The sequence below is a fragment of the Anolis sagrei genome, chromosome 6 (assembly GCF_037176765.1).
Source record: "Anolis sagrei isolate rAnoSag1 chromosome 6, rAnoSag1.mat, whole genome shotgun sequence".
Lineage (NCBI taxonomy): Eukaryota > Metazoa > Chordata > Lepidosauria > Squamata > Dactyloidae > Anolis > Anolis sagrei.
The window spans coordinates 13730873-13757171 of NC_090026.1; the positions used below are offsets into that span (position 1 = coordinate 13730873).

Sequence of the window (26299 nt, forward strand, 5' to 3'; positions counted from 1 at the left end):
CTCTAAAGAAGAGCCTCCCCCTAGGGGCTGAACCCCTTATATACAGTTTGGAGAAACGAAAGTTCTCATTTCCCTGAAATCATGTGATTTCCAGGAAAACACATGATTCCTTCAGGGGCTGCACCCCGCACTCAACTTTTGCACAGAGCCCCACACTCAACTTTTGCACACGGGACTCCCTTTCCTTATTTGGTAACACATCCGCCTTGTTCTCATTTCCACAATAATTAATGCTGCCTTATTTCCCCATTTTTTTCTTTTTGCTAAGCGTTTTACAAAAGCGAAAGCAAATCAGCAAAGGGTTTTACGGATCCCTCCAACCTTTTCTCTGGATGCGACCTATCTTTTCTAATGGCGCTACTTGCATTATATATTTTTGGCAGGCTTGGAGCATAATCGGAAAACAACCCATTAGCAATAGAAAAATGAAACAACCTAATATAGGAGACACATCTTTACCATGCTGGGCAAACATAAGTCCTGCATGTTCTTTTAGCCAATTTCCCTATATCATAGTGATCATATTTACAAGCATTAGGAACCCAAAAACTGTCCAAACTCCTGTTGGTTCTCTGGTGTCTCTTCCTCCCCTTCCCATCACAATGTCTTTTCACCACTTCCAGGATAGTGTTTTGTTGGGCCACACTGCGACATACTTGACCTTCGACGTTCTGTTGTACCCGATGGGGTCAGCTTCATGGCCTTGTTGACCCCATAGGGAGTTGCCGGACGATCCTGAGTCTCAGGTCACTCTGATCCGCTTTTTCCACTTTCCACACAGGGGGCGCCAACTTGGCACGGGTGTAGTGTATCCAAGGTTTGACTTTTTTCACTTTGATGGTGGTAGGAGTTGATAACAGCACAGTATAGGGTCCTCTCCACTTTGGCCCAAGCGGGTCAATCTTCCACTCCTTAATGAGCACTTCGTCACATGTTGAACTCCTGGGGGCTTTAAGGGTCCTTTTCGAGGGTTATTCTTGGCGCAGGTCCAGCACCTGCGTGCAGCCGCTGCCGTTAAGCTATGGAGCCCATCGATGTACATCTGTCGTCCCAACAATGTTGCCAGGGCCGTCTTACCCAGGTGTGTAGTGTAATGTGTGTGTCGGACTATGTGTCACGCCATGTCCTTAGGGACGTAGACGCGGTTATCTGGCATCACAATGACCTCTCCCTTCCATTTTCCTTTTTCTCTCAAGGCCCAATTCTCCTCCTCTTGTGTATATGCAAACTTTTCTAATGGGGGGTCCTCTAATGCAGTTGCAGTCAGCAGGCACTGCTTATTGCGGGGGTGTTTGGCTGCCTCCCTTGCGGCCAAATCAGCTAACCTATTTCCTTGCGTAACTGGATCTTCTCCCCTCTGGTGTCCCTTACAATGCATTACAGCAACCCGATCCGGTTCCCAAACCGCCTCCAGAAGGGCCACAATCTCAGCTGCATTCTTAACGCCCTTTCCAGCCGACGTAAGGAGTCCCCGCTCCTTGTACAAAACTCCATGGGCATGAAGCGTAGTAAAAGCGTACTTTGAATCCGTGTAGACATTGACCCGCTTTCCTTTTGCCAACTGCAGTGCCCTGGTGAGGGCTATCAACTCGGCCCGCTGAGCGGAGGTTCCCGGAGGGAGCGACTCTGCTTCCAAAATCTCTCCCCCCCCCTGCACCACCGCATACCCTGCACGCCTCTCACCATTTTCCACGAAGCTGCTGCCATCTGTGAATAGGGTCATGTCTATGTTGGACATTGGTACGTCTTTTAAATCGGGTCGGCTGGAGTATACCTGTTCCATCACCTGAATGCACTGGTGGACCATTTCCTCCCCCGGGGCAGCCAACAAGGTAGCCGGATTCAGGGTGGCGCAAGTTTTTAGGGTTACCATCGGGTTATCACATAACACCCCCTCATACTTAGTCAGTCTCTCGTTTGTGAGCCAGTGTGGTCCCTTGGTGTCTAACAACTCCTTCACATGGTGTGGTACCTTTACGACCAGTGGCTGCCCTAAAGTCAATTTGTTTGCTTCTTTTATTAAATCTACTGCTGCTGCCACAGCCCGCAGGCATGGTGGCATTCCCTGTGCTACTGTGTCTAGTTGCCTTGACAAGTATGCCACTGGTCTTTGCCATGACCCTAAAGCCTGGGTAAGTTCGCCCACTGCTACTCCTTCTCGCTCCGATACGAACAGAATGAAGGGTTTCTCCATATCAGGTAGGCCCAGGGCTGGTGATGACATCATCTCTGTCTCTTTTTAAAACACAGTTGTAAACACTTATGTCTTTTGCTGGTCCTATCCAGCAGGTGGTGCTTTGGATAGGCTCTTGTATTTTGGACTCCCATTATCAGGAGCTCAAGAGCTGGAAAAGATAAATAGAAAGATAGTGAGAGAAAGGGGGGAGGGGGATACTGATTACCCATCTGTCGTCGGTTTCCGTCGATAGCTTTCACTCCATCCATTGGCGGGCCTCCATAATCTCTCACTTCAATGTCTTCTCAACCGATCTCCATCCTTTCAGACAATTTTCTATGGTTTTCTTTCCATGATTTATCTCACGTTCCTCTGTCCATCTACTGCAAGCAACAGCTCATTCCATCTTTGACTTGCTTTTCCAACTTCAACCTGCTTTTTCAACTAAATAAACAGTTTAACCTTTTTGCTGGCAATGTCTCTCAAATCAGGCAAAAACTCTTTTGGCCCTTTGCAAAGCATTGTCTTTTAAATCTGGCAACTCCAGGGCAAACTGCCCTGTCTTTCTGGTTTAATGTCCCATTTTAAAATTAATTCTTTCAGTAACTTTGTAGAGGGATTGGGTCAAAATAACAATAGAGGCTGGATGGTCATCTGTCAGGGGTGATCCGAATGCAATATTCCTGCTTCTTAGCAGGGGGTTGGACTGGATGGCCCATGAGGTCTCCCCAACTCCCCGATTCTCTGATTTTATGATTTATGTCCAGGGTTATTGTATCCACATAAAAGTAAATTCTGTTGTAAAAATCAATTGCTGGTTTCCTTTTGAATCAAATACCAAACCAAACAAACAAAAACAATGTAAAGAACTCTGTTTAACAATCAATGTCTCGCTACTTGACTTTTAAAAAGGCAGTTTTGTTTTGTTTTAACTTAAAACATATTTTATTTGTTGACATCTTGGGGGAGTTTTTATGTATTTCTAACATAAAACCACAGCGGTCACCCCACCGTCATATGTAGAAGAAAAACCATCTTGTTATCTTGTATCTCCAACAAAACAACAGAGAGAAGGAGCGAAGAAGGAGGGGTTGAATCCTCCCTCAAAAGAAAATGCATTTGAAATTCCACAACTCCTAGCAAGTTGTTGTCCTGAGACAAAATCAGACTCTCCGAAAACACCTTTTGTCCCAAACAAATTTTAGACATGGATCCTGTGCCTCTTCTTTATCGCAAAAGAAGTTGCAGGAAAATCCCTATTTTCTGCAAATTATTAGCTCTCACACAGTTCCTAGTGAGTGCATCTCTAAATAGCAAAAAGAAAAAGTTTAAACTTTCAACATCTGAGGATGCCTGTCATTGCTACAGGCAAATTGTCAGGAGAGAATGCTTCAGGAATATGGCCATTCAGCCGCAAAACTCATGACAACCTGAACCCTTTTAAAAACCTTTTTTTTTTGTCCGCATACACAGATGTAACATTTCTCTTCTTCACACAAGCCTTAAAAATGTCCCAACCTGCAAAGAGTTAACATCTAATAACAGTCCTTGAAAGAAAGAGGGGGTGGTAAAAATGAAACATCTTTGAAAACAATGTCTGGGGCAGGCTGCCATATCTCTCTCTCTCTCTTTTTTTTTGTTATCTCTCTTCGGGCTCTGTAAAGCGAGAGCCCTCCACATCCTGGCACCCTCTTGGGCGGATTCTTCATGTTATCTCAGATACATATTCATAGTACAAGATTCATTTTTCGTAGACACAGAACACTAGGATTTTTAACCATTTCAGAAAATGTCACATCGCATATTATTCACTTTCCAATCTCACTCACACATACAATGCTTGTTAGTTGTTAGGCTTCTTGCACGTTCACACACACACAAAGAAACCTCGTTTACACACACACGCACACACATGCATACACACACAAATTTCTCAAGGTCAGCTTTCACATTGGCACACTCACACAATTTGAATACAGCACACAGAACAGAACATCAGAAAATTCAAAACAATTATTAGAAGGATCAATTATTTAAGATAACTCATTTGGTCATTACCCACACATTCTTTTACATTTTAAAAACACAGTTTTTCATATGGCAGCATTTTGAACATAAATCATTTCCCATTGAATCAGCACCTCTGTTTCTTTTCTTCCTCGAATCCTTTAAACACAATTAACATTCCATATATCTTTCAGTTCAACATGTCTAAGTATCTCTCACTCCCAACCTTCCCTGGCATTCCATCAATGAACTCAGTCCTGTATACCCAGTGATCTGCCAACTTACACAAAGCTCTCTTTTTAGCACATAATTCCATCAACCACATTCCTTTCCTTTCCTGAGTGCTGAAACAACAGGTTTCCATTTGAAAATAACAAGAATCCAACTCCTTCTTTCTCACTTTCCTTTTCACAAAACAGCGCTTCAGACATGCACAAATCTCAATTCAGTGTTGCAACACACAGACACACACAGTTTATTTCTACTGTTCCCTGACACGCCAAACTGTTTAAACTTCCAAGGGGTCAGTTCCTCCCCCCTCTCTGTCTGTTTCTCTCTTCTTCTTCTTCTTTTTTTTTTCAGGGAGCAATGCTGACTCGGTCTCGGGGCACCCTCACGAGTCAGCTATCTGGGGGATTTCTGTTCCTTCCCCCCCCCTTGCCTCCCTCCAGCTAGCTTTTTCACTTGACCACTATAATTGCCAGATTGTTATAGACGTCGGAACAACCTTCGCCCCTGGACTTTTTTTTTTTACCTCCTCCTTGGATCCCTCTTTTTCCTCCCGTCTGGTTTCTCTGGTGATTTAAGTCGTTGCGATTACCTTGATCCAGCGTCGTGGACAGAAGAGGGAAGCACTGCAACCGGTCAGCAGATGGGGGCCCCTTTACTCGGCTCACAGTGGTTGCCTCCAGTCCTCGGTGCTGATCAAGAATCGTCCTGCCAACAGGATCCGTCCCCTGACCCTTGGCTCGTCTTACTTAATCCGAGTCACGGCACCAGAAATGTAGCAGACCCTTTTTGCCCAATTGGGCCTTCAGCCAAAGCTTGGCTTGTAACCGGTGAGCGAGCGCAGGCAGGGAATCAAGAGGACGGACAACATAATTCATCCAGAAAAAGCAGTTTACTGAATTCCAAAGCAGCTGCAAGGGGTCTCTTCCAAACGCAACGAGGCGTCTCTAAAGAAGAGCCTCCCCCTAGGGGCTGAACCCCTTATATACAGTTTGGAGAAACGAAAGTTCTCATTTCCCTGAAATCATGTGATTTCCAGGAAAACACATGATTCCTTCAGGGGCTGCACCCCGCACTCAACTTTTGCACAGAGCCCCACACTCAACTTTTGCACACGGGACTCCCTTTCCTTATTTGGTAACACATCCGCCTTGTTCTCATTTCCACAATAATTAATGCTGCCTTAATATAGGGCTCTGTTCAGAAGACAGGGTGAAAGTGTCCTAGGACTTTTTTTTTAGGTGAGTGTGATGAGGTTGGAGGACCTGTCCCTGTGATGTGATCTTTGAAACATCATCATGGGTCATCTCTATTGTGGGGCTTTCAGCCCTGAATTCCCAGATCTTGGGATAGTCCTGATTTGGCAATCTTCACAGTGTGTATGTTACATTTGGATGTTTTGCAGACCTGTGGCCTGAATTGCTAAGGTTTGACTGGTTTTTACCAGTTTTGGAATTCTTGCTTCTGATATAGAAGTCCTTGTCTATTACTTTTATATGGCATTCATCTGATGTAAAATCAATGCAAAGTAAGTAAACCATTGAGCAACATGCTCTTGGTTTGTCTCAATTCCTTCCTACGCATCAGAAGGAAAATGACAGCAAAGATGAATTCACCAAATTTGAGATATAAACATATGAAAAGCCCACAGAATATGTAGTTTGCATCTCATAATTAATCTCGGTTTTGAAACTTTTAGCAAACATTTCCATAAGACTTTGATTAATAATCTTTGACTGCTCTAAAATCTGTTAGGAATATGTCTTTCTGCATCCTGGATGGAACTCTCTTGCACATATATAGATGTCTCTTCATCCACTTACCTTGCACTAAAGTTCTCCGGGGTGGAGAGTTGTGGTGGGCAGCTGAGATGGGTATTTCCCTGTTGATCTTCTCTCTGTTATACGTTTGCTGGGCAAACATCAATGATGCAATACTAAAGTGAGCTAACCACTTCAAAGAACCAGGAAATACTGGCCCAGATTTGCTTGAATATTGAGTTAAACAGATTAAACTCCATCTGATGGCCCAGCCAAGCAATGGGTAATTTTAACATACTATTTATTTAAGGCAGAGAAGGGAATGTTCAGACTTCTGGTGGACATGGCCCTTGAACTCCACTTGTGCTGCCCCTGAAATTACCTGGAACATTCTCCAAGCTCTCAGAGTCATTTTGGGGGGGGGGGGGGGGGGGGGAGGGTAAACTTTAGGAGAGTAAGGTTGAATTGGAGACATCTATCTCTCCCCCAGCTATATCTAAGATGGAAAGGCTCAATACTGGAATCCTTTTGCTTATCCCAAAGAGGAAACTGATCCCAGTTGGAAGTCCCAGTTTGGTCTCAACTTCCAGTCACCCCAGAGGAGAACTTACAACTACTCCTCAGTTTCTCCTCTAATTTTCCCTCAATGTGACCCAACCTACTAGTTCTCCCCCACATCTCCAAATAAAGTGTGACCCTCACTCCTCTTATCCATCCATAGAAAATGAATGTCTGAATCTGTTGGGAAATGAGAAAGGGATGCACCATCTGTTGCAGAATTATTAATTCTTTGGAGAGGTAGAGATGAAGATGATGCTTCTACTCCCGTTTACTCTCAGTTTTTTGTTTAACCTACTCAGCATGGAATTCTGTAAATGAATTATAACAGAAGCCTATTCAGTAGATCATTGCCTGTAGGTATTGACTATAGTCTGGAAGGGGCCATCAAAGTCCTCTTTCACCGAAAAGAAGCACATATTCCAGTGTTCACTGCTCCATTTTAAGACATTATGGGCAACTGGCTGACAGGAGATAAGTCAAGAGTGGGTGTACATATCTTGATTATTATAAGGACTGGGGGATTCATGATCGGCTAAGGGCCCTGGAGGTCTTCCCCACTGATCCTCCATTCTTGGAGAAATCTTATGTTCCCCTCCCCATTTACCTAGGAACATGGCAATATTGTTTAGTCTCCTTGGCTTGTTTGAAGACTTAGGACAGGCCTTTTATTAAAGCATGATATCAATTTCTACTTAACATCACATATCCAGTTTGACAGGAACAGTCTCAATCCTCCAGCATCCCATTTTCCCAATTTATTTCAAATTGTTCCCATTTCTCTGTCCTCTTCCCACTTTGTTTTCAGCTTACTTCAGTTGCTGAAAACTGAGTTCAAATTGCAAAAGTGGTTTGAATTTGATTAGAAGAAATTACAGGGCAAGACCTCCCCCTTCTCTTTTGCTAAACACTAGAAAGAATGGGTTGTTGTATGTTTTTTTGGGCTATATGGCCATGTTCTAGAGGCATTTTCTCCTGATGTTTCACCTGCATGTATGGCAGGCATCCTCAGAGGTAGTGAGGTCTGTTGGAACTAGGAAAAAGGGTTTATATATCTGTGGATTGACCAGGGTGGGGCAAAGGACTCTTGTCTGTTGGAGCTAGGTGTGAATGTTTCAACTGACCACCTTGATTAGCATTTGATGGCATGGCAGTGCCTGGAGCAATCTTTTGTTGAGAGGTGATTAGATGTCCTTGTTTGTTTCCTCTCTGTTGTGCTGTTGTAATTTCAGAGTTTTTTTTAATACTGGTAGCCAGATTTTGTTCATTTTCATGGTTTCCTCCTTTCTGTTAAAATTGTCCACATGCTTGTGGATTTCAATGGCCTTTCTGTGTAGTCTGAAATGGTGGTTGTTAGAGTGGTCCGGCATTTCTGTGTTTTCAAATAATATGCTGTGTCCAGGTTGGTTCATCAGGTGCTCTGCTATGGCTGATTTCTCTGGTTGAAGTAGTCTGCAGTGCCTTTCATGTTCCTTGATTCGTGTTTGGGCAATGCTGCGTTTGGTGGTCCCTATGTATCCTTGTCCACAGCTGCATGGTATATGTTAGACTCCTGCAGAAGTGAGAGGATCCCTCTTGTCCTTTACTGAATGTAGCATTTGTTGGATTTTCTTGGTGGGTCTGTAGATAGTTTGTATGTTGTGATTCTGGCCATGTTGTGATTCCGACCATGAAAGCCTTCGACACTAGAAAACTGTTTAGTAATGATGGATTCCATCTTCAGAGGTCTTTAAACAGTTGTTGACTGGACATCTATTATTCAAGAAGGTGGACTAAATGGCCCTTGTAGTTTCTTCCAAGTTTGACATTCTATGGTTCTCAGTAAGAAATGGGAGAGAAGAGGTTTGGAATATTGCCCTTTCCAGTAGATTCAGAAAAACCACTGAAGCCACACTTAACTTATTTGTTCTTCCTCATTGATAACTCTTGCTGTCTGTGAAACGTTAGAGAGAATAACTTCATATATCTAATAAAAAGGCAGTTCCTTGGCTCAAATCTACATGGATGTTCCCCAAATGCAGCAGTATTGTCCTATGAGTAGTACAAGGTACTGGGGGCAATTGGAGGCTGTCGTTTTATAATTGCTTTTGCAAAAATATTTTTGTGGGTTTTGTTCTCCATGGGGTTCAAAGTACAAAGGTTATCTGGAAAGTAAGGTTACAAGGCAAGTAACTCTCATGGTGAATTTTCTCGGGGGAAGTTGGTATCACTGCTGTGTAGCGGGAAGCCAGTGGAAGCGAAGGAGCAGTGCCAGTGGTTAGTAGCTGATTGACTGGCATTGTGGTGAAGGTTAGAGATGAGCATCCTCATTCCATTTCCCTCCAGGTGCGAAATATGCTACCTAAATACGCTACCTAAATGTTAGGGGCATGAACGCTGCTATGATTCATTGTGAAATCATTTCACTTTATGGAGAGGACATAATGTCAAGACAGCATGTGATGAAGTGACGAACTGGCTGAAAAAGGCAGAGGGAAACTTCTATGACACAGGCATCAAAAACTCGTCCCACTGATGACAAATGTATAGAACTGAATGGTGATTATGTGGAAAAATAATGTAATACTTATGCTACAATCCATGTAAAATGCAAATTATTTGTATTTTTTTAAATCTTGTAACCTTACTTTCCAGATACCCGCGTAGTTGCCACCCAGTTACAAGAAATTAAAGGACAGGGATTTTATATAAACATTAGAAATAACTTTCTTACTGTAAGAATTGCTTGAAAGTGCCCCCCCCCCCCAATCTTTGGAGCTATTTAAATGGAGTTTGGATAAGCATCTTTCTGGAGTACATTACTTGTGTATTCAGGAGGGTGAACTAGGACTTCATCAGATGCAAGTCCTCCCCCATTTCCACACACTTCTAAGATATTTCAGGGACAAAGTGACATGAAGCCCTTCAGACGATATAAAACTACTCCCAGTTGTCATCTGTTGCACTTCATCCTTGAAATTTAATAAAAGTGTAGAGACACGGAAGGGACAGAAGATCAGGATAAACTGTCTTCTGAGCTCCCGATGCATCTGGTAATGAGAAAATGTGATTAAAAACACATGGGATGGGATCTGTCAGATGCATTGTGTTGAATTGTTTCAATGACATAGAGGAATGAGCCTTTTTATGGGTGGTTTCCTATGCTCCACTTCTTTTACAAAATCCTTACTCATGAATCTGGAAGAGTAATTTTTCACTGCATTTTCTCCTTCTTAATAATCTAGGCTTTCAACATTGTACTATTGGTAGCTTTTTGAAGCAGAGAGTGTTTGAGGACCAGGACATCCGTAGGGATACTAAGATGCTTGTCTATAAAGCTATTGTCCTCCCAACCCTGCTATATGCCTGCGAGATGTGGACTGTCTACAGATGTTACATGCAACTCCTGGAACGATTCCATCAGCGCTGCCTTCAGAAAATCCTGCAAATCTCTTGGGAAGACAAGCGGACAAACGTCAGTGTGCTGGAAGAAGCAAAGACCACCAGCATTGAAGCGATGGTCCTCTACCATCAACTCCGCTGGGCTGGCCAACGTTGTCCAGATGCCTGACTGTCCGGAGGCTGGAGTACATAAAGTATCTGATGGGATTTGTAAAAAAAAAAAAACCAAAAAAAAAAAAACCCTGGTATTTTAAAATGAAAGGGGATGATACACTTTGACCCCCCCCCCCCCCCCCGCCTTTCTGCAATGCCTCTGATGAAGTCCCTAGATCAGGTATGGGCAAACCCAGGCCCGGATGCCGGATGCCGGATGCGGCCCCTTCTATCCTTTTCTTCCTTCCATCCTTCTCTTTTTCCTTCCTCCTTTCCTCCTGGGGTATGTTTAGCTGGGATAAGAGAAGATAGGGAACATGAGAACCATGATTCAAGATTTAAAAGGGTGTCCCATTGAGGAGAGGAGGAGGGGGAAAAACGGATTTTCAGCTGCTCTAGAGACCAAGGCACAAGGGAACAATGGTTTCAAATGGCGTCATTTGAATCTCTTCTCCCAAAAAGAGGACGTGTAGGCCAAAGTATAGGAATGATTTTATTCATGTAAATCAACAAAAAAATCTCAGGATACTTTTGACTAACAAGAAGCGTAGAGCCATTTCTGATGAAGCTACTATGATAGAGTAGCTTCATCTGGATTTAACACAGCAGGATAAACCACTGTGCTGCAGAAAAATGCTGCAGATCAGAAGGTAAGCAGTTTGAGCCCAGGTTGGGGTGAGAACCTGCCATTAGCCCCAGCTCATGTGCTCACCTAGTAGGTCAAAAGCACAAATCTGAGTAGATAAAATAAGTACTGCTTTTAGTGAGGAGGTAAGAAAGGTGCCCTTAAGGACATCAGTCGGAGGAAAGCTTCTGGGCATGGAAGATGGAGTGACAGCACCCCCGGTGGCCGGAGTTGAGCACAGCCTACTCAGTATTTCCTGGTTCTTTGAAGCAGGTAGTTCACTTTAGTATTGCATCATTGATGTTTGCCCAGCAAACATATAACAGAGAGAAGATCAACAGGGAAGCACCCATCTCAGCTGCCCACCACAACTCTCCACCCCGGAGAACTTTAGTGCAAGATAAGTGGATGAAGAGACATCTATGTGCTAATGCAACATTACCCGGCCCGGGCTTATTCCCTATTTCAATACCTGGACATCATCCACGAGATATATTTCAGCTTTCTGGGGGATATTTGAATCCGCTATGGCAGGCTCTTTCACTTGAAAGTGGCCAGGGATCCCACACTTCGATGGGATTTAGTAGATCAACAGTTATGACGACAGACGATAGCCCTTCCACATGTGGTGGCAAGATAGCTTTACTTCCGGAGATATAATGTAAAGGATGTCAGCCTGGCAATTTTCTGCTGCATGCGGGCCTCTCCCTACTAATTTTGGAAAAGGCAGAAGATCACCTGCCACAGATATACGGAGTGGGCGCACTCCTACAGAGAAGGCTGCGGAGCCTAATAATCCCGAAACATTGCTCGTTATCTATAGTCCTCTAGTGAGTTGGCCAGACCAAGCCCCCTCTTCATCAACTCAGGGGAAGAGTGATTTGCATAAAGATGCTCCAGCCTTACCTTCCTTTCACAAAGGGCCTTATTAGAAGCACCTTAGTGTGGTTCAAGGACGCCACAAAGTTAATTAAGGTGAGCCCGCTAGTTGCCAACTAGGTTAGATTATGACTCCAATTGGACTCAAGTTGTGGCTCTTGGTCCCGATGAATACATGGTTGATTTGCTATATGGGTTGACTCAAGATAAACTGGGGGTTCACAATTGCCCCCCCCCCCCATAGGTTTTAGGCATGTCATAGTTAACAGTTAATATACTGATTCATTCGCAAAAAAAGTTAGTTTTTCCTCTTTGTTGTTGCCAAGTTAGCCCTGAGATCGCTACATGCAGAGAGGGCTCCACCTATGGGTCGGTTGTCTTTTTATTCGATAGGGACAAACTCCATTTTAAGATCCAGACAACAGCTTAGCGTGCTATACAAAGGGCTCGCCGGTTTTGGCTTTCATTCCAGTGATATTGGATCCACCCATCGCCTTTTGGAAATGGGGATGATTACTTCCACATCATAGGCCTAGGTGGTCAATGCAGAGGGTTCACTATAACACGGCTGCCAGCCTTGTGAACTCAATATCAGGGATTAAAATCCACTCATTGCCCACCGGCCGTTTAAAAGGGCTGTTTAGTTATACCAATTATAAACAACTTAAGGTACAATACCATGCTCATGGGGTCACCAGTTATTTAAGATATAATGGTTTTCTTCAAGTTTTAGCCTGCCTGTTTAGAGCTCGGCGATACCGATTTCAGACAGACCACTGTCATGACTGCCTTTAAAACGGCTGAACTTGGGCTGTTTAGTTCAAATACAATATGTTCAGAAAATTAAATTGCTAAGAGCTTCAAGCTCAGTCTACAAGGTTAAGTCATATGAGATCGACTTCTTAAAAAAATTATCCATATAAGTTTACATTTGAGAGAGTGACCGGGCTCGTCGTTATAATTTAACCTTATTTACCCATTATACGCTGCTAAACCATGCGGGCCGGCACTTCATATATTAAACAAACCATGTAATGGGCTCAAGCCAAACACCCCAACCTGTCATGTCAAAATTCCTGGGGACAATAATGTATTACAAAATAAATAAACAAATAGGTATTAAAATTAATAGAGTCATGATAGAGATGCTGTGCAAAGGCGATGCAAGGCTCGACATGTTGAATCCAAGAGACACGATGAGATAGGCCAATATTACTACTATCAGTCCTCATTCAAGTGAGCGAGACCGCGAGATATAGCTAACACAGCCCATAATGTTTATCATTACCTGATTAGGTGCCGTAATTACAATTAGGCTCCCTCATTCAAGTTTTAGTCACCAAAGCCCTTGACATCTGGATAACTTTGTCTAACAGTACTAGTCGGCATTTCAAAGATAGGCTCCATGGGCTACGCAATTGACCCCATACTACATCATAAGATCATGATACACACACACACACACACACACACACACATATATATATATATAACAAAAAAAAAGGTTGACCATTAAGTTATGCTATGAGAGTCATAAGAGAGAGACAGATTTGTCACAACGACACTAGGTTGGATTACCCAGCCCCCGTATAACGTGAGATGGCACGCGGGTGTTTTTTGGTGCCAGTTAAAGTTATGCCTTCGGTGATCACGACAGAAGGCATCACAGTCAATGTGTTTACCTGAAAGGGTCAGGTCCAGCTGGGGCCCAGTTGATTGCAAACTGATGGCAAGCCTGTCAAATGTGTGACTCCTTGCATGTGGGGGAGGGGTACAACGCCCCCTCCCTTTCTTTTTACCTATGTTATGTTCAGTTCTGTTGGCACATGGACGGTTGGCCTGATGGATGCTACATAGAAGTCGGGGACAGAGCCATGGGCTCAGAGTTATCCCTATGGCCAACATTGTGAGTCCTGACGGTCAGACATTGATTGAGATGGAGATTGAGAAAGAACACTGTCTCTCGGGCAGTTGTTTACCATAGGGGCTAAAGGAGCACCTTGCTTGTTAACCACTCATGTGATACAGTCGTGGTAATGTTGTCTAAAATGGAGGTTTACCCCCATATTCTACATTTCAGTGCATTCACACTTTACGGCGCCAGAGTTTAAACACAATCCAAAGTGTTACATTAAGTTGATTCATTTTGAAGCGTACACGGTCCCAGCTTAGGGGCTCTCATAAATACAAACACGATTCAACACAAAAGGCGCTAATTTTAAGTCATCCAGTTCATGTTTGGGCAACTTTTGTATACCATAGGCTGGCAGGTTACCATAAGCTGTTTTTGTAAGATGGGTGGGGATGGGGGCTGAGTAGACACTTGCCCCCATTCTATGGCGAAAAACAGCTAGGAAACACACATTTGGTGTGCATCCCATATGGGGCGAAGTCCATTAACACATAACATCATAACGGTTGTTATACTAGCTGAGTTGAGACTAAAAGATCAATAGCCTTGGAATGGGGAGGGTCTTACCTCAATGCCTTGGGGAAGATTCCTCCAACACATTTCCCTACATAGGTCACCCAGGTTTTGGTCACCTGGGGACCCGGGTGCTTCACCCGAATTTTGCCTAGGTGTAGGCCCGGAAGGGACACTACCTCGGCTTTACTCACAACACGTTCATGCTAGCCGTATACTGAGATTCATTTATAGATTTAATTAGGTAACAGTTAATAAAGTTGCCCATATTTTAACCCACAACTGTTGTGTTGCGTCTTCATTTCGGGGGTTGGCAGGCAATCTGCTTTCAACTGGGATGCCTGAGTCCACACTGCCATGTATGAGACCCATCTACCTTCATGACCGCATTGCTGTCTATGCATCTGCACGATCACTTCGATCATCAGGGGAGGCCCTCCTTTTGCTCCCACTTCCGTTGGAAGCGCAACTTGTGGGGACGAGGGAGAAGGCCTTCCCTGTGGTGGCCCCTAGACTTTGGAAGTCACTACCTGGTGAGAGTAGGCAAGCGCTCACTTTGGCAGCCTTCAGGAAGAACCTAAAAACTTGACTGTTCCGATGTGCCTTTGAGGATTGAACAACAAGACTCCTACCTTGACCAACTCAGAACATAATGCCTTTCAATGCACTTTATCATACCTTCAGTGAATTAAATCCCATTGTTTGTCCCATCTGAACTTCCCACCAGATACAGTACATTACCCTACTCATCCATCTCACCCAGGGTTTTACAATTCTATTTGTTGTATTTGGCCCTGCTCACTTGGTTCAATGTTTTGTTATTTATGTTATACTCTGTGTTAACTTTATATTATCTTCTTTGATTTATTTTATTGTATTTTATTTGATGTATTATCTTATGCTTTTTTTGTTGTATTCTTTTGCTCTGTTGTAATTTGTTGGGCTTGGCCACACCGAGTCCCCTTGGGGAGATGGAGGAGGGGTAGAAATAAAGATTATTATTATTATTATTATTATTATTATTATTATTTTCTAGCTCAAAGCAGAAAATGTGAGATTCTATTCAGCTGTATGGAAGGGCTTGAGTCCATGATTTATTGTGACACAGTAGTAACCATGAAGGCTGTCACATATATAACACTATGTAACCCATTTTTGTTCCTGGGTTATGAATGTTATGTCCTTATTGGTTCTATCGTAAAAACACTGAAAAGATTTATTATACCACAAAAATTTAGTTTTTGCAGAACATCCTGCAGCACATCTTGCTATAGTTTTTCAATGAATATCTTATCAAGTCTCAACCAATTCAACATAGTTTGTGGCAGCCACAAAAACGAAGTTTCTGGAGTATAACTACTACTTTCAAAGTAAGCGCTGGGCCATTAAACAGGAAATAACACTTCCAAACCAGGAACAGAATTCTTTTTCTCAAATGTTGTTACGTAGTGTAATCCAGAGAATTAACCATAAAGCAAACCCCGGATTAGCTTCTCAGGGGACACGCAAGACAGGAGTCTCATACCAGGGTGACCAATCAGAGCAAGCAGACTCTCTCTTTACTTGCTCAGCTGTTCCAATAGAAATGGGCGCATTGCCTGCTTTCCACTAGCATATTCCTCTTGAATTCTGGCTTGTTGTGATGTTGGATGTGGCTATAGTAGGCATGTGTCCACATCCAAATAATGTTTTACTTCCTTAAAAGATTGGTGCCTTTCACAAGAGGAAGCCCTGACAGCTACTGACTCTAATATCAAATGGATGCTGGATTTTTCTCCTGTTTTTAGTTTGGAGTTATCCAGAGTATTGGACCCTGCCAACAGATTATGTTCAGCACCTTGGACAGATGCTTCAAAATTCAGATTAAGTTCCACCAACATATTCACCACTAATTTTGCCTGGCAGAGCGGGAGAGACAATAATAAATCACTCCCCATTTGGTCTCAACTCAACTCTTTCTCTTACATCTGTTCTCTTTGCAGAGAATGCCATTACTATTCCTTAAGACGATGCAGTTTCCTATCAGGGGCTCACCTGTTGAGGCTCTTAGGGCTACGCAGTATTCAGAATTCCACAGATTGTTGGGGTCCTTCTGCATCCAGTTGCTGTAGTTATATGTGCCAGGAGAAAAGGAAGGAGAGGAAAATAATCACTCCTGCCCCTCTCCCTTTTCCTTGCATGTTTTTTCTATGTGCCAGGAGAGCTTCGGCAGCAGTTAAATGCTGGCCGGGTAAGTTATTTTACTTTCCTCTCTGTTTTAAGGGGTTTTGGGGAGGGGTGTGGGTATCTCCTTGTCCTCCTGGAAGGTTCCAGGAACGCATGTGGACACTCCCTCCCCCTGAAAGCATGCGCTTTCTGGGGCGTGTGTGGATGTGAACTTGGGCGGAATTGCGTTTTCAAAACCCGATTCCTCCCGGGTTAATGGGCTGCGTGGAACCGTTCATAGTTTGCCTTGCTGAGAGGTGTCCCCTTTGCTCCAGGTGACAGACCCAAATGAGGAATGTTTTGCATAAAGGCAAAGGGGCAAAGCAATTGAGGGGTCCCCAGAAAAAATAAGAGAGAATGTATGTGTCCAGAAGACAGCCTTCCTTTTCAGAATTCTCCACAGGGTCTTCTTGATCAAGGCTGTACTTCCCTGCCTTCTCTGTTGATAGAACTGCTGTTGCATTGGCCTTTAACCAGTCGACTCACCTGGACTTCCCTTTGCATAGGAGGGTGAGAAAATCATGTTTTAGTCTGTAACCCCTTCATCTTAGCTGTAGCTCCCTTACATCGGTCAAGAAGAGGATTCTTGGCATTCATGACATTTTTCTAATTTTCTCTTTGTATTGAACACAGAAAGTTCTGTTGGGTTTTACTGCTATCTTTCTCTGTTTTCTTGATAAAGAAATAATTGCTTTTGCTGCAAAATCAGCTTGTCCTCCATTTGGTTTTTCTTTTTTGAGGTACTCTAGTGAATTGTGTCAATTTTAAAGCCTTTTGCCTATAGGGTCCTGCAGAGAGCTTTCTCCCCAAACCCATTAAACCCAGCGCTCTTCTCTTATTAGCAGGGTTAAGAGGAAATGCAGGTGATGGAAATTCCCTCTTTTGCACAAGTGTTCACAACAAGCCACCCCTCCTAGTGACCCTTGTGGGAGTGGGCTAAGTACTCTCCAAAACACGAGAAAAGACCATGGAATAGATGCATAAAAATAGTTTATTTAATTTCACATTGTGCTGCAGCCATTAACAAGGGTGAGAAGAAGAGATCAAGTCAGTATTTCAGAGACAGTATTTTGAAGGGAAATCATATGGTATTTTAGAGCATCAGATCAGGAAAAGTGGTCAATGATCATCAAAGAGATATCCATCTAATCTAGTTTCATCCGGCATGCACAGCTCAATGTTATACAGGGAGCTCTACAGCTTTTGTTTGCAGATGAAGGCGTTAGTATTCTTGCAATATATATCATTCCAATCCTTGAAACCTAAAATACAGAAAACAATGTCATTTTCTTCTCAATCTGTTATTTATTGGGAAGGGTTTCAAGATGTTGTCTCTGTGTCAGCTCTCTAGTCCTCAAGTTTGTAAAATACTTTTTCACTGGATAACTGCTCTGTTATAGCCTGAGTTATATGGTGTTGACTTGTGATTTGGTTTATGTTTGTAAGCCATTGAAATTGGCCATCATTTCTGTGTAAACTGCTTTCAGTCCCCCCTTCTCTCAAGAACAGAGAAGCATCCCGAGCTCTGAAGATCACCTGGGAAGGAATCCCACTGGAGCATTGCAGCGCACCCAAATACCTGGGAGTCACTCTGGGCCGTGCTCTGACCTACAAGAAGCACTGCCTAAACATCAAGCAAAAAGTGGGTGCCAGAAACAATATCATACGAAAGCTGACTGGCACAACCTGGGGATCACAACCAGATACAGTGAAGACATCTGCCCTTGCGCTGTGCTACTCTGCTGCTGAGTATGCATGCCCAGTGTGGAACACATCTCACCACACTAAAACAGTGGATGTGGCTCTTAATGAGACATGCCGCATTATCACGGGGTGTCTGCGCCCTACACCACTGGAGAAATTACACTACTTAGCCAGTATTGCACCACCTGACATCCGCCTTCTGGCACTCCAAGTGGCCAGATACTGGTCAAAGGACATTTAACCAACTACCAAACTCACAAGTTTTGTATTTTTTCTGTTTGTTTGCTTTGTTCTGTTAGAAATGTAATATAATGGACTGGTCGCTCTGACACGACAAATAAAAACTAAATAAAGTCCCCCCAAGGGTAAGAAAAGGGGTATATAAATACCATTAATAATAATAATAATAATAATAATAATAATAATAGTAACTGAGAAGAATGATTCTAGGTTCAGAACTTGGTTGGGAGTGTGTGTGATAAAGTATAATCCCTGTAGCTGGGATTTGTACCCATAATTTCACATAGCTATGCCCAAAAATATTCTCTGTAGGCATTTTCTAGGTCCTCCAAAGTTATTCTATGTTTGTTTCTGTTAAAATTTGGTCATAGAGTGTTGCTGGAAGACCTAGAAACTATAGAGGGGATTTCTCTGTAGGTATTTTCCAGGTCCTCCACCATGATTCTACTCATCAGCTGGACAACCTTGTTCATTTTCAGTCTTTTTCAGATAGTTTACCTGTATAACGCATGAGTTCTACGCAGTATTCCTGATTCCAGTAATTGTCTGGCTGGCCATACCCCCATGCCTTGTAGTCGAAGGCTGATTCATCAGTCCACCTCCATCTCCCGTTCTGCAGACATGAGAGACATAAATGAGGAAGTGGAGGGACAATTGAGATGGTGCAGATACCATCTCAGCTGGTAAGCTGTAGGAGATTTGATTGGGTGTAATAGAGGTTGTCTAGCAAGAGTCTGTGATTGGTTTTCCGCTTTAATACCACTCAGGAGACTTGCGTGGTCAGGAAAAGATCCACATTATAAGTAGAAAGCTTGCAAAGATATATAAACGTTTAGACTTATGTTGGAAATGTCAACAAAAGAAAGGAAGTTTTTACCACATGTGGTGGACCTGCCCAAAGATGAAAGATTTCTAGATAAAAATTCATAATGAAATGGAAAGTATATTAAACAACAAAATCACATTGAAACCAGAAACGATTTTATTAAGATTACTAGATAAGAAAATACCAAAACACCAAAAAAGAATCTTTCTTTACATGACGAGAGCACCAAGAATGGAATATGCCAAATTGTGGGTGTCCTGGCAGAGGGAATGTAGGTGACTGTGGAGCCCTATTGTTGACCCTCGTGTTCTCCTGCAGTGAGGGCATCGGTTTCCAGGTGGAAAGCAGTCCCAGTTGGAGTTGGATTGACGCGCCTTCCCCTTGGCACATTTCTCTCTTTCGCCCTTCATTCATGCCTCTTCAAATTTTACAGCACTGCTGGTCACAGCTGACCTCCAGCTGGAGCGCTCAAGGGCCAGGGCTTCCCAATTCTCGGTGTCTATGCCACAATTGCTAAGGTTGGCAAAGATGCAACTAACCAATAACTAATCTATATCCCCCCCCCCCATTTTTCTTCCTTTTCCTTTCCCTTTCTCCCCACTCTCCACTCTCCAAGTAATAGTGCAACAATTTTTTTTTGGAAAACCATAGGCATTTCCATGTCAACATACAACTTCCTTAAATGCATGAAATACTATTTTGGGGCTAAGATCTCCCCAGCTGTGCAGGTGAATTTTGAAATGCAGGAGACCATAATCATAATTTAACCTGCACATCCCAGTGATGTACAACACACTATCCAATTTGCTTGGTTCAGTATGATTATGTGCAGCATAGTTTTTTAGAAGTATTCTCTGTAGAACGAAGTAGTGCTTCCAAGTCTTGGTGTGATAACATAGCCACAGTGACGGTTGGTAATTCCCTTTATAATTTTTGAGTAATGCCTGGGATGGAATCACCAAAGTGATGATGAGAATTTGTGAGAAAACCAGAGCAGGACAGAGGCTCACCTTATAGGGATCATGCAGTCCGATCCAGACATTGCTTCCTTTGGGCTTGTGAAGGAGGATGTAGCTAGCAACGAGATCTGTCTCTGACTCAGTAAGAATAGAGGCCAGATGAGTATCGGGGCCATAGGTCTGGCACTCAATCTTAGGGGAGAGAAGGGACACAGAAGGAGTTTTGTTCACACTGTTATCTTCCAGCATTTTAAAGCTTCTCTAGACTTTTTGCTTCATCCTTCTCATTTGTGGGGGACAATGGAAGAAATGAAGTCAACTTACCTTGTTTCCCCGAAAATAAGACATACCCATAAAATAAGCCATATTTTGTGTTTTCTAAGCATTTGCGCAATATCAGCCAATAAATATTTAAAACTATTCAATTTGTTTGAAGAAAGAATAATATTTGTGCAGAAAACAAGATTTCTTCTACCCAGGACTATTACTTTTTGTGCAGAAAATTCTGTTTCTGTGCAAAACAACCATGTGCAAATGTTGTACAAATGCAATCCTGTTTTGCTAACGGGTTCCAAGATTTTTCTTGTAGTGGGAAGAAAATAGTTAAAATACTCAATGTTACAATCAAGAAGAAAATAGGCGAAGAATGACTTCCTTCTGATGCTTGGTACAAACATCAACTCAGAGTGCAGACTTTAGGGTGAAGGCAACCTTGGATGAAACTGGTTATAGCAAGTGTGTGGAGTTCTGTGAAATGGGTTACTAGCAGATACCTTGCTGCCTTTAGACCTCCAATACATCGTCTATAATAAGGTTCTGCAGGGAGTTATTGCTTAGGAGAACCAAATAAACCCAAAGCTCAGTGCTTATCAGTATCTGAAATGTCACATGTTTTCCATACATTAGACTCAGGGCCCTACCACACGACCGTATAACACAGAATATCTTCTGCCTTGATATTCTGGGTTATATGGCTTTGTGGGAGGGGTCCCAGGCTGCTTCTAACCTTCCTTGGCAATTATGAAATGAAGCTAAAAGAACGTATAACTTATCCAGCAGAAGATGTTTCTTACCTCGGCTTCCGCCCATGTCTTTTCACTCTCGAAATAACCGTAACAGTACCCTTGATCTTTCATCCAATCTTTGGGGCAGGATTTGGCCTCAGCTGCAAGGGGAAAGGGATATGAATGTAGGACAAGTTGTAGTAGAAGATATTAAGCGCGTTCTCTCTTATGTATGGAAACCTTACACACTGGTTCGAGGGTAGACTTTTTGTGGCTTGTTGGGTGTTATCTGCCATCCATCAACTACCTATAGTCAACCTCCCAAAGTAACTGTGTAACATAATACTTTCGATGTTTCTTAAAGGGACTTACCTCCTGGAAAAGGACTGGAGAGCAGAAGGCCAAAAAGGCATAGGCTGGCATAGGCGAGGAGTCCCATCTTCCGGATGACTTTCAAGGGAGATTTAAAATAAACGTTCCAGAGAGTCATGTTGAGTGAATAGCAAATGGAATAACAATGAGAAGTAGCTCAATAAGTTACAAAGCACCTTGTCTTTCATTGTAGGCCTTAGGAGGAAAACTGCAATGAAGATATCTACAGTACATTTTGGATAGGATCTGGTTGGAATTGTGTTAGTGTTTTATAAACATGGAGATTCTTTGACATCCCTTCCCGATGTGGAACATCTGCACTGAATTCAAGGTTTGTGATGTCAAATTGTTGATGTGGTGCTGTTGAGTATGGAAAGGATATTGCTCTTGCCAAGTTCATCTAAAGCAGTGGTTCTCAACTTGTGGGTCCCCAGGTGTTTTGGCCTACAACTCTCAGAAATCCCAGCCAGTTTACCTGCTGTTAGGATTTCTGGGAGTTGAAGGCCAAAACATCTGGGGACTCACAGGTTGAGAACCACCGATCTAAAGCATATAGAAGGTTTACCTTCCTTTCTGATGAAGCCACCTGAATCTTGAATCCTTTACTTTGTTTTGTTGTCTTGACATTTTTATCTGCACTAATAGCCTGTGAGACATTAATTAGGATTGGTTCTGCTTTGCTTCACCTATGCAGAAACTTCGATTTTCTCATTAATTATATACCCTTTTGATATTCTTTTCTTGGTGAATTAACTCATCTCCTTCTATATGAATATAAGACAAGTCACTCACCTGATGCTGGTTTCTCCCTCAGTAAACGGATCCAGTGGACAACTGAACTGGGAAGTTCTTTGGCAATGCTCTGCTCTCTAGCTTTTCTAGGTTATATATATATGATTGACCAGAGATAATGGTCCAATATCAAGACGAAAGGATGACGAAATCCTGGCTGAGTTTCCTTACACTTGAACTGCTTACGTGTTACTCATTAGAAAGACATCGTAAATTGTTCTTTATTCAGATAAGGAAATATATACCTAAATAAACAACTCTCTTTATTGATGTCTGCATGGTTATGAGTGCAATAAACAAATTAACATAGATACAGATTCAGTGTAACAACCATGAAGATGCTCTATTGTTTTTGCAACCATTGATGACTCTATATCCCACTGTGCATATGGTTCTAGCCCAATGCTTTACTACCTCTCCAAAGTTGCACATATGCTGTGAAGTGCTCTAATTAATACTTCTCCTCAACCCTACATTTTGATGTTTACAGCATGTACTCCCTTGTTACCCATTTCCTCTTGGATTTATTCTTCTCTCTGTCCAGTATCTTTCCAAATGTCAGCCGAGATATATATATATATATAGTGGTCAGGAGTGCTTATTATCAACTTCACCTGATATACCAGATGTGACCCTTTGTAGAACTGGAAGACCTAAATGTACATGTTTTGGTAACCTCACAATGGGACTTCTGTAATGTGCTGTACATGGGGCACCCTGTACCAATACTGGAAATTCCAATAAGTTCAAAATATGGCAGTCAGATTGGATATCGATACATTTAGGAATGAGCACATCACACCTCCTCTTAGCTTACTCCACTGCTTGCAAATTAATTTCAAAGAAAAAAAAATAACATATTGGTTATCACCATTAAGATAATGATGCTGGGGGAAAAGCAAGGAAAAAGCAAGAGGGGCCAGCCAAGGATGGTATCCTTGAAGGGACTGGCTTTACCTCAAAGGAGCTGGGGGTGGCCACGGCCAACAGAGAGTTGGAAGTGACTGAACGAATAAACAACACATTAACATAGAAGTCCTAAATGGTTTGGGTCCAGGTTAAATGTGGGATCGCCTTCTCTCATATAATCCCCCCATAGAGTTAGGTTCTCTGGGGGACATTTATTTCAGTCAGCCAGAACTCGACTGCAACCATCACCCAAGGGACCTTTTCCTTGGCTGCCCCGAGACTGTGAAATGCCTGGCTGCAGGCATGTAGCCGGGGGGGGGGGGGGGGGGGGCCCTCGGGGGGCTTCAGCCCCCCCCCCGAAATTCTCATGGTGGTTCGCGAAAAGGCCTTACCGGTGCATTATTTAAACTGTTATGTTTATTCATATCATGATCTGATCACCATACTCAATATATCCCATATGCATGGGGGTATTGGGGTAATGATACAAAAGGTTTGCTAGGCTAGACCCTCTTTCACTCAGACTCAGCCCCCCCCCCCGAAACTCAGCCCCCCCGAAACCCCCCCCCCCGAAATTTTTTTAGCCCCCCCCCCCCCCCCCGAAACGAAATCCTGGCTACGGGCCTGCCTGGCTGAAAGAATTTCAAAATAAAAATAGGATTGCTTTAATAATCCCCATATCTGTCCAATCTTTTTGCCTTAATAAAATACATTCTTTTCTTACATTTATAGGTTTTTATTTAAAACGAAAAACAACAACAGAAAGAAACAAAAGCATGTTTGCACAAATGGCAAGTTTTGATATATTTTAAAAAGAACTACTTATCTAATTTTTTACCACTACGACTACCACCCTACTAAGGCCTACCGCATATAACACAACGTAAATACACTTACACAAAAAGAACAATAGTCTGCAACTTCTCACTCACTAGCAAAAGAGATTTGACAGCTAAACAAGCTGTCAGAATTTAAAACAAAATGAAAGACCTATCTCTTTTGGCAGGTCAATTTGAATTTATTGAGATGAATTATTATTTTTAATGTGTTTTCATTTTAAGTAAGTCTTTTCATATATGTGTTTTACTTGTCTTATTATCTATGCATTTAACAATGTTTCAGCCTACCCTAAGTCACAAGTAATAATAATAATAATAATAATAATAATAATAATAAGCTCTGCAAAGTCAACTCTTAAATTTTTGAAAACTTACATAAGAAGCACAATGGGGCAAGAAAGACTGACCGGACTTGTACTCTATGGTGTCCGCTGAAGTTTATCAATGGAGCATGTTTTCTGTCAAAGTGTATTGACACAGTTTTCAAGTGTTTCCAACAGATGTTGTGGTATTCTTTTGTAATTATAAATTAGCAATTAGCAATCATTTGCAGTTTTTTAAAGTCTTGAAACTTTGTCTACTAAAATAGAAGATAGATTTAATTAAGTCTATATAAACATATGGAACAAACCATACCATACTACTCTTCATGATTTGCTAAAAAAAAGTTTCAACACCTCCCGCCATCCAGATTTGTTTTTCTGGCTATGGCCCTGTCTGGAACACTGTATGATTTGTGCCCCGATCATCAAAAAAAGGCATGGCCCGACTTACCGGGCCAGGGATGTTGCGGCGTGTTGCCTCAGGGCGCTTCTTCCTCCCAGAAGCCCCGTCGGATGGCGGGAAGGTTTCCCGCCATCCAGATGGGTGACCAATGGCCAGCTGGCCATGCCTTGCTGCTGGAGAGCCGGAGCCGGCCTCTCACTTCCTCAGGCAGCCTATTTAAGGCTGCCCCCAGCTCCCCAGCAGGTGCTGTGCCTGTGAGGATGTAAGCTGAGGACATGGTTCAATGGCTGCAGCACGCATGGAAGGACAGATGACAGGAGGAATGGGTTTCGTCTAGGCCCCCTTGCATCTACAGCTCCTCAAGCGTTCAAGAGCCAACCTGGATATAGCAAAGGCTGGTTTTCCACTTGGGAGTTTACTTTATTGGGAGCAGGCAACCAGGGTTGGTGGCAAGGGGGGTGGGGATCCCCAGCAGGCACTGTGCCTGCATCAGCTGATCCACCCCACCAACCCAGCATGCTGTTTGCGTCTTTGTCTATGGTTAGCTTGTTATGTTAGCTTGTCCTGGTTACCCATTCTCAGTTGTTTGTTTTGGTGCTACTCGTCACAACTCCTTGTTGGCGTGGGGCATGGGCCCTGGATCTGGCTTGGTATCCCCCCCCCCAGTGGAAAGGGAGACTGCCTGGTGGTCTCAGGGATACCAAGTTTACATTGTGCTGGTGGTACCCTGGTGTGTTTTGCGGTATCGGACAGCAATGGGCTGCCCGATCCTGATCCAGGACCTATGCATGGCTGCCAACCCTTGTTCCTGTTATCAATACATGAGTTGTGGCCATTGTTTATCCCAAAAACCTTGTGTGAGTTGTTTTTTCTTGTGTCGGCTGTGGGAGGTGTATCGCCCATGCACACGCAAATGGGAATGATGCATTCTATTTGTCAGAGAAGGTATACGGTTCTGTTATCTTAGTGATTTAGAGAACAAAAATGCATTAAAGGAGTGCCAGTACAATATAATTTGCAATTCACAGGAACCCAAGGAAATGGCAATTCATGCCATCATAAAATGAACCTTTGTACATATGATTTTTCCAAGGAATTTAGGACAGACACACATTAAAGAAACGTTAAAGCAATGCAAATACTTCACAAAACACCAAGAGATGTAATAGTCCAATTTACAAAGAAGAGAATTAGGGATGAGGTGCTATGGAAGACCAATAAAGACCCGCTACAATATAAAGGAACGAAGATTCCAGTTTTGAAAGAATACCCACAAATGACATTAAATAGGAGGAAAAAAATATTACTTTCTCACAGATGAATTGAAGAAGAGAGGAATTAGATATAGATGGGAAAAACATGAGGGCATAATGGTGACTTATAATGAAGAACGGCATTGGCTCACTACGGAAGAAAAAGCAAAAGCATTTTATGAAAAATTGATGCGAGAGGCAGAGAAAGGAGAGAAGACTGAGAAAGGAGAGAAGAAGCAATTGTCACCTAGAAATGGAAACTTAAGTAAAAAGGCAAG

At 42.8% G+C, this 26299-nt stretch overlaps 2 protein-coding genes across 2 annotated transcripts; both read right to left on the reverse strand.

The window, feature by feature from the left end:
• Nucleotides 1-429: 429 nt before the first annotated feature.
• Nucleotides 430-2477, reverse strand: LOC137097337 (uncharacterized). Its single transcript, XM_067469801.1, has one exon. It carries the CDS (start codon nt 2225-2227, stop codon nt 1115-1117), a length of 1113 nt encoding a protein of 370 aa, XP_067325902.1. The 5' UTR covers nt 2228-2477; the 3' UTR covers nt 430-1114.
• Nucleotides 2478-17370: 14893 nt separating this feature from the next.
• Nucleotides 17371-21569, reverse strand: LOC137097238 (C-type lectin BpLec-like). Its single transcript, XM_067469471.1, has 5 exons — nt 21503-21569; nt 21200-21291; nt 20178-20318; nt 18840-18954; nt 17371-17659 (listed from the first exon to the last, which is right to left on the reverse strand). The coding sequence occupies exons 1-5, from the start codon at nt 21567-21569 to the stop codon at nt 17592-17594; spliced, it is 483 nt and encodes a 160-aa protein (XP_067325572.1). The 3' UTR covers nt 17371-17591.
• Between the last annotated feature and the right edge of the window lie 4730 nt (nt 21570-26299).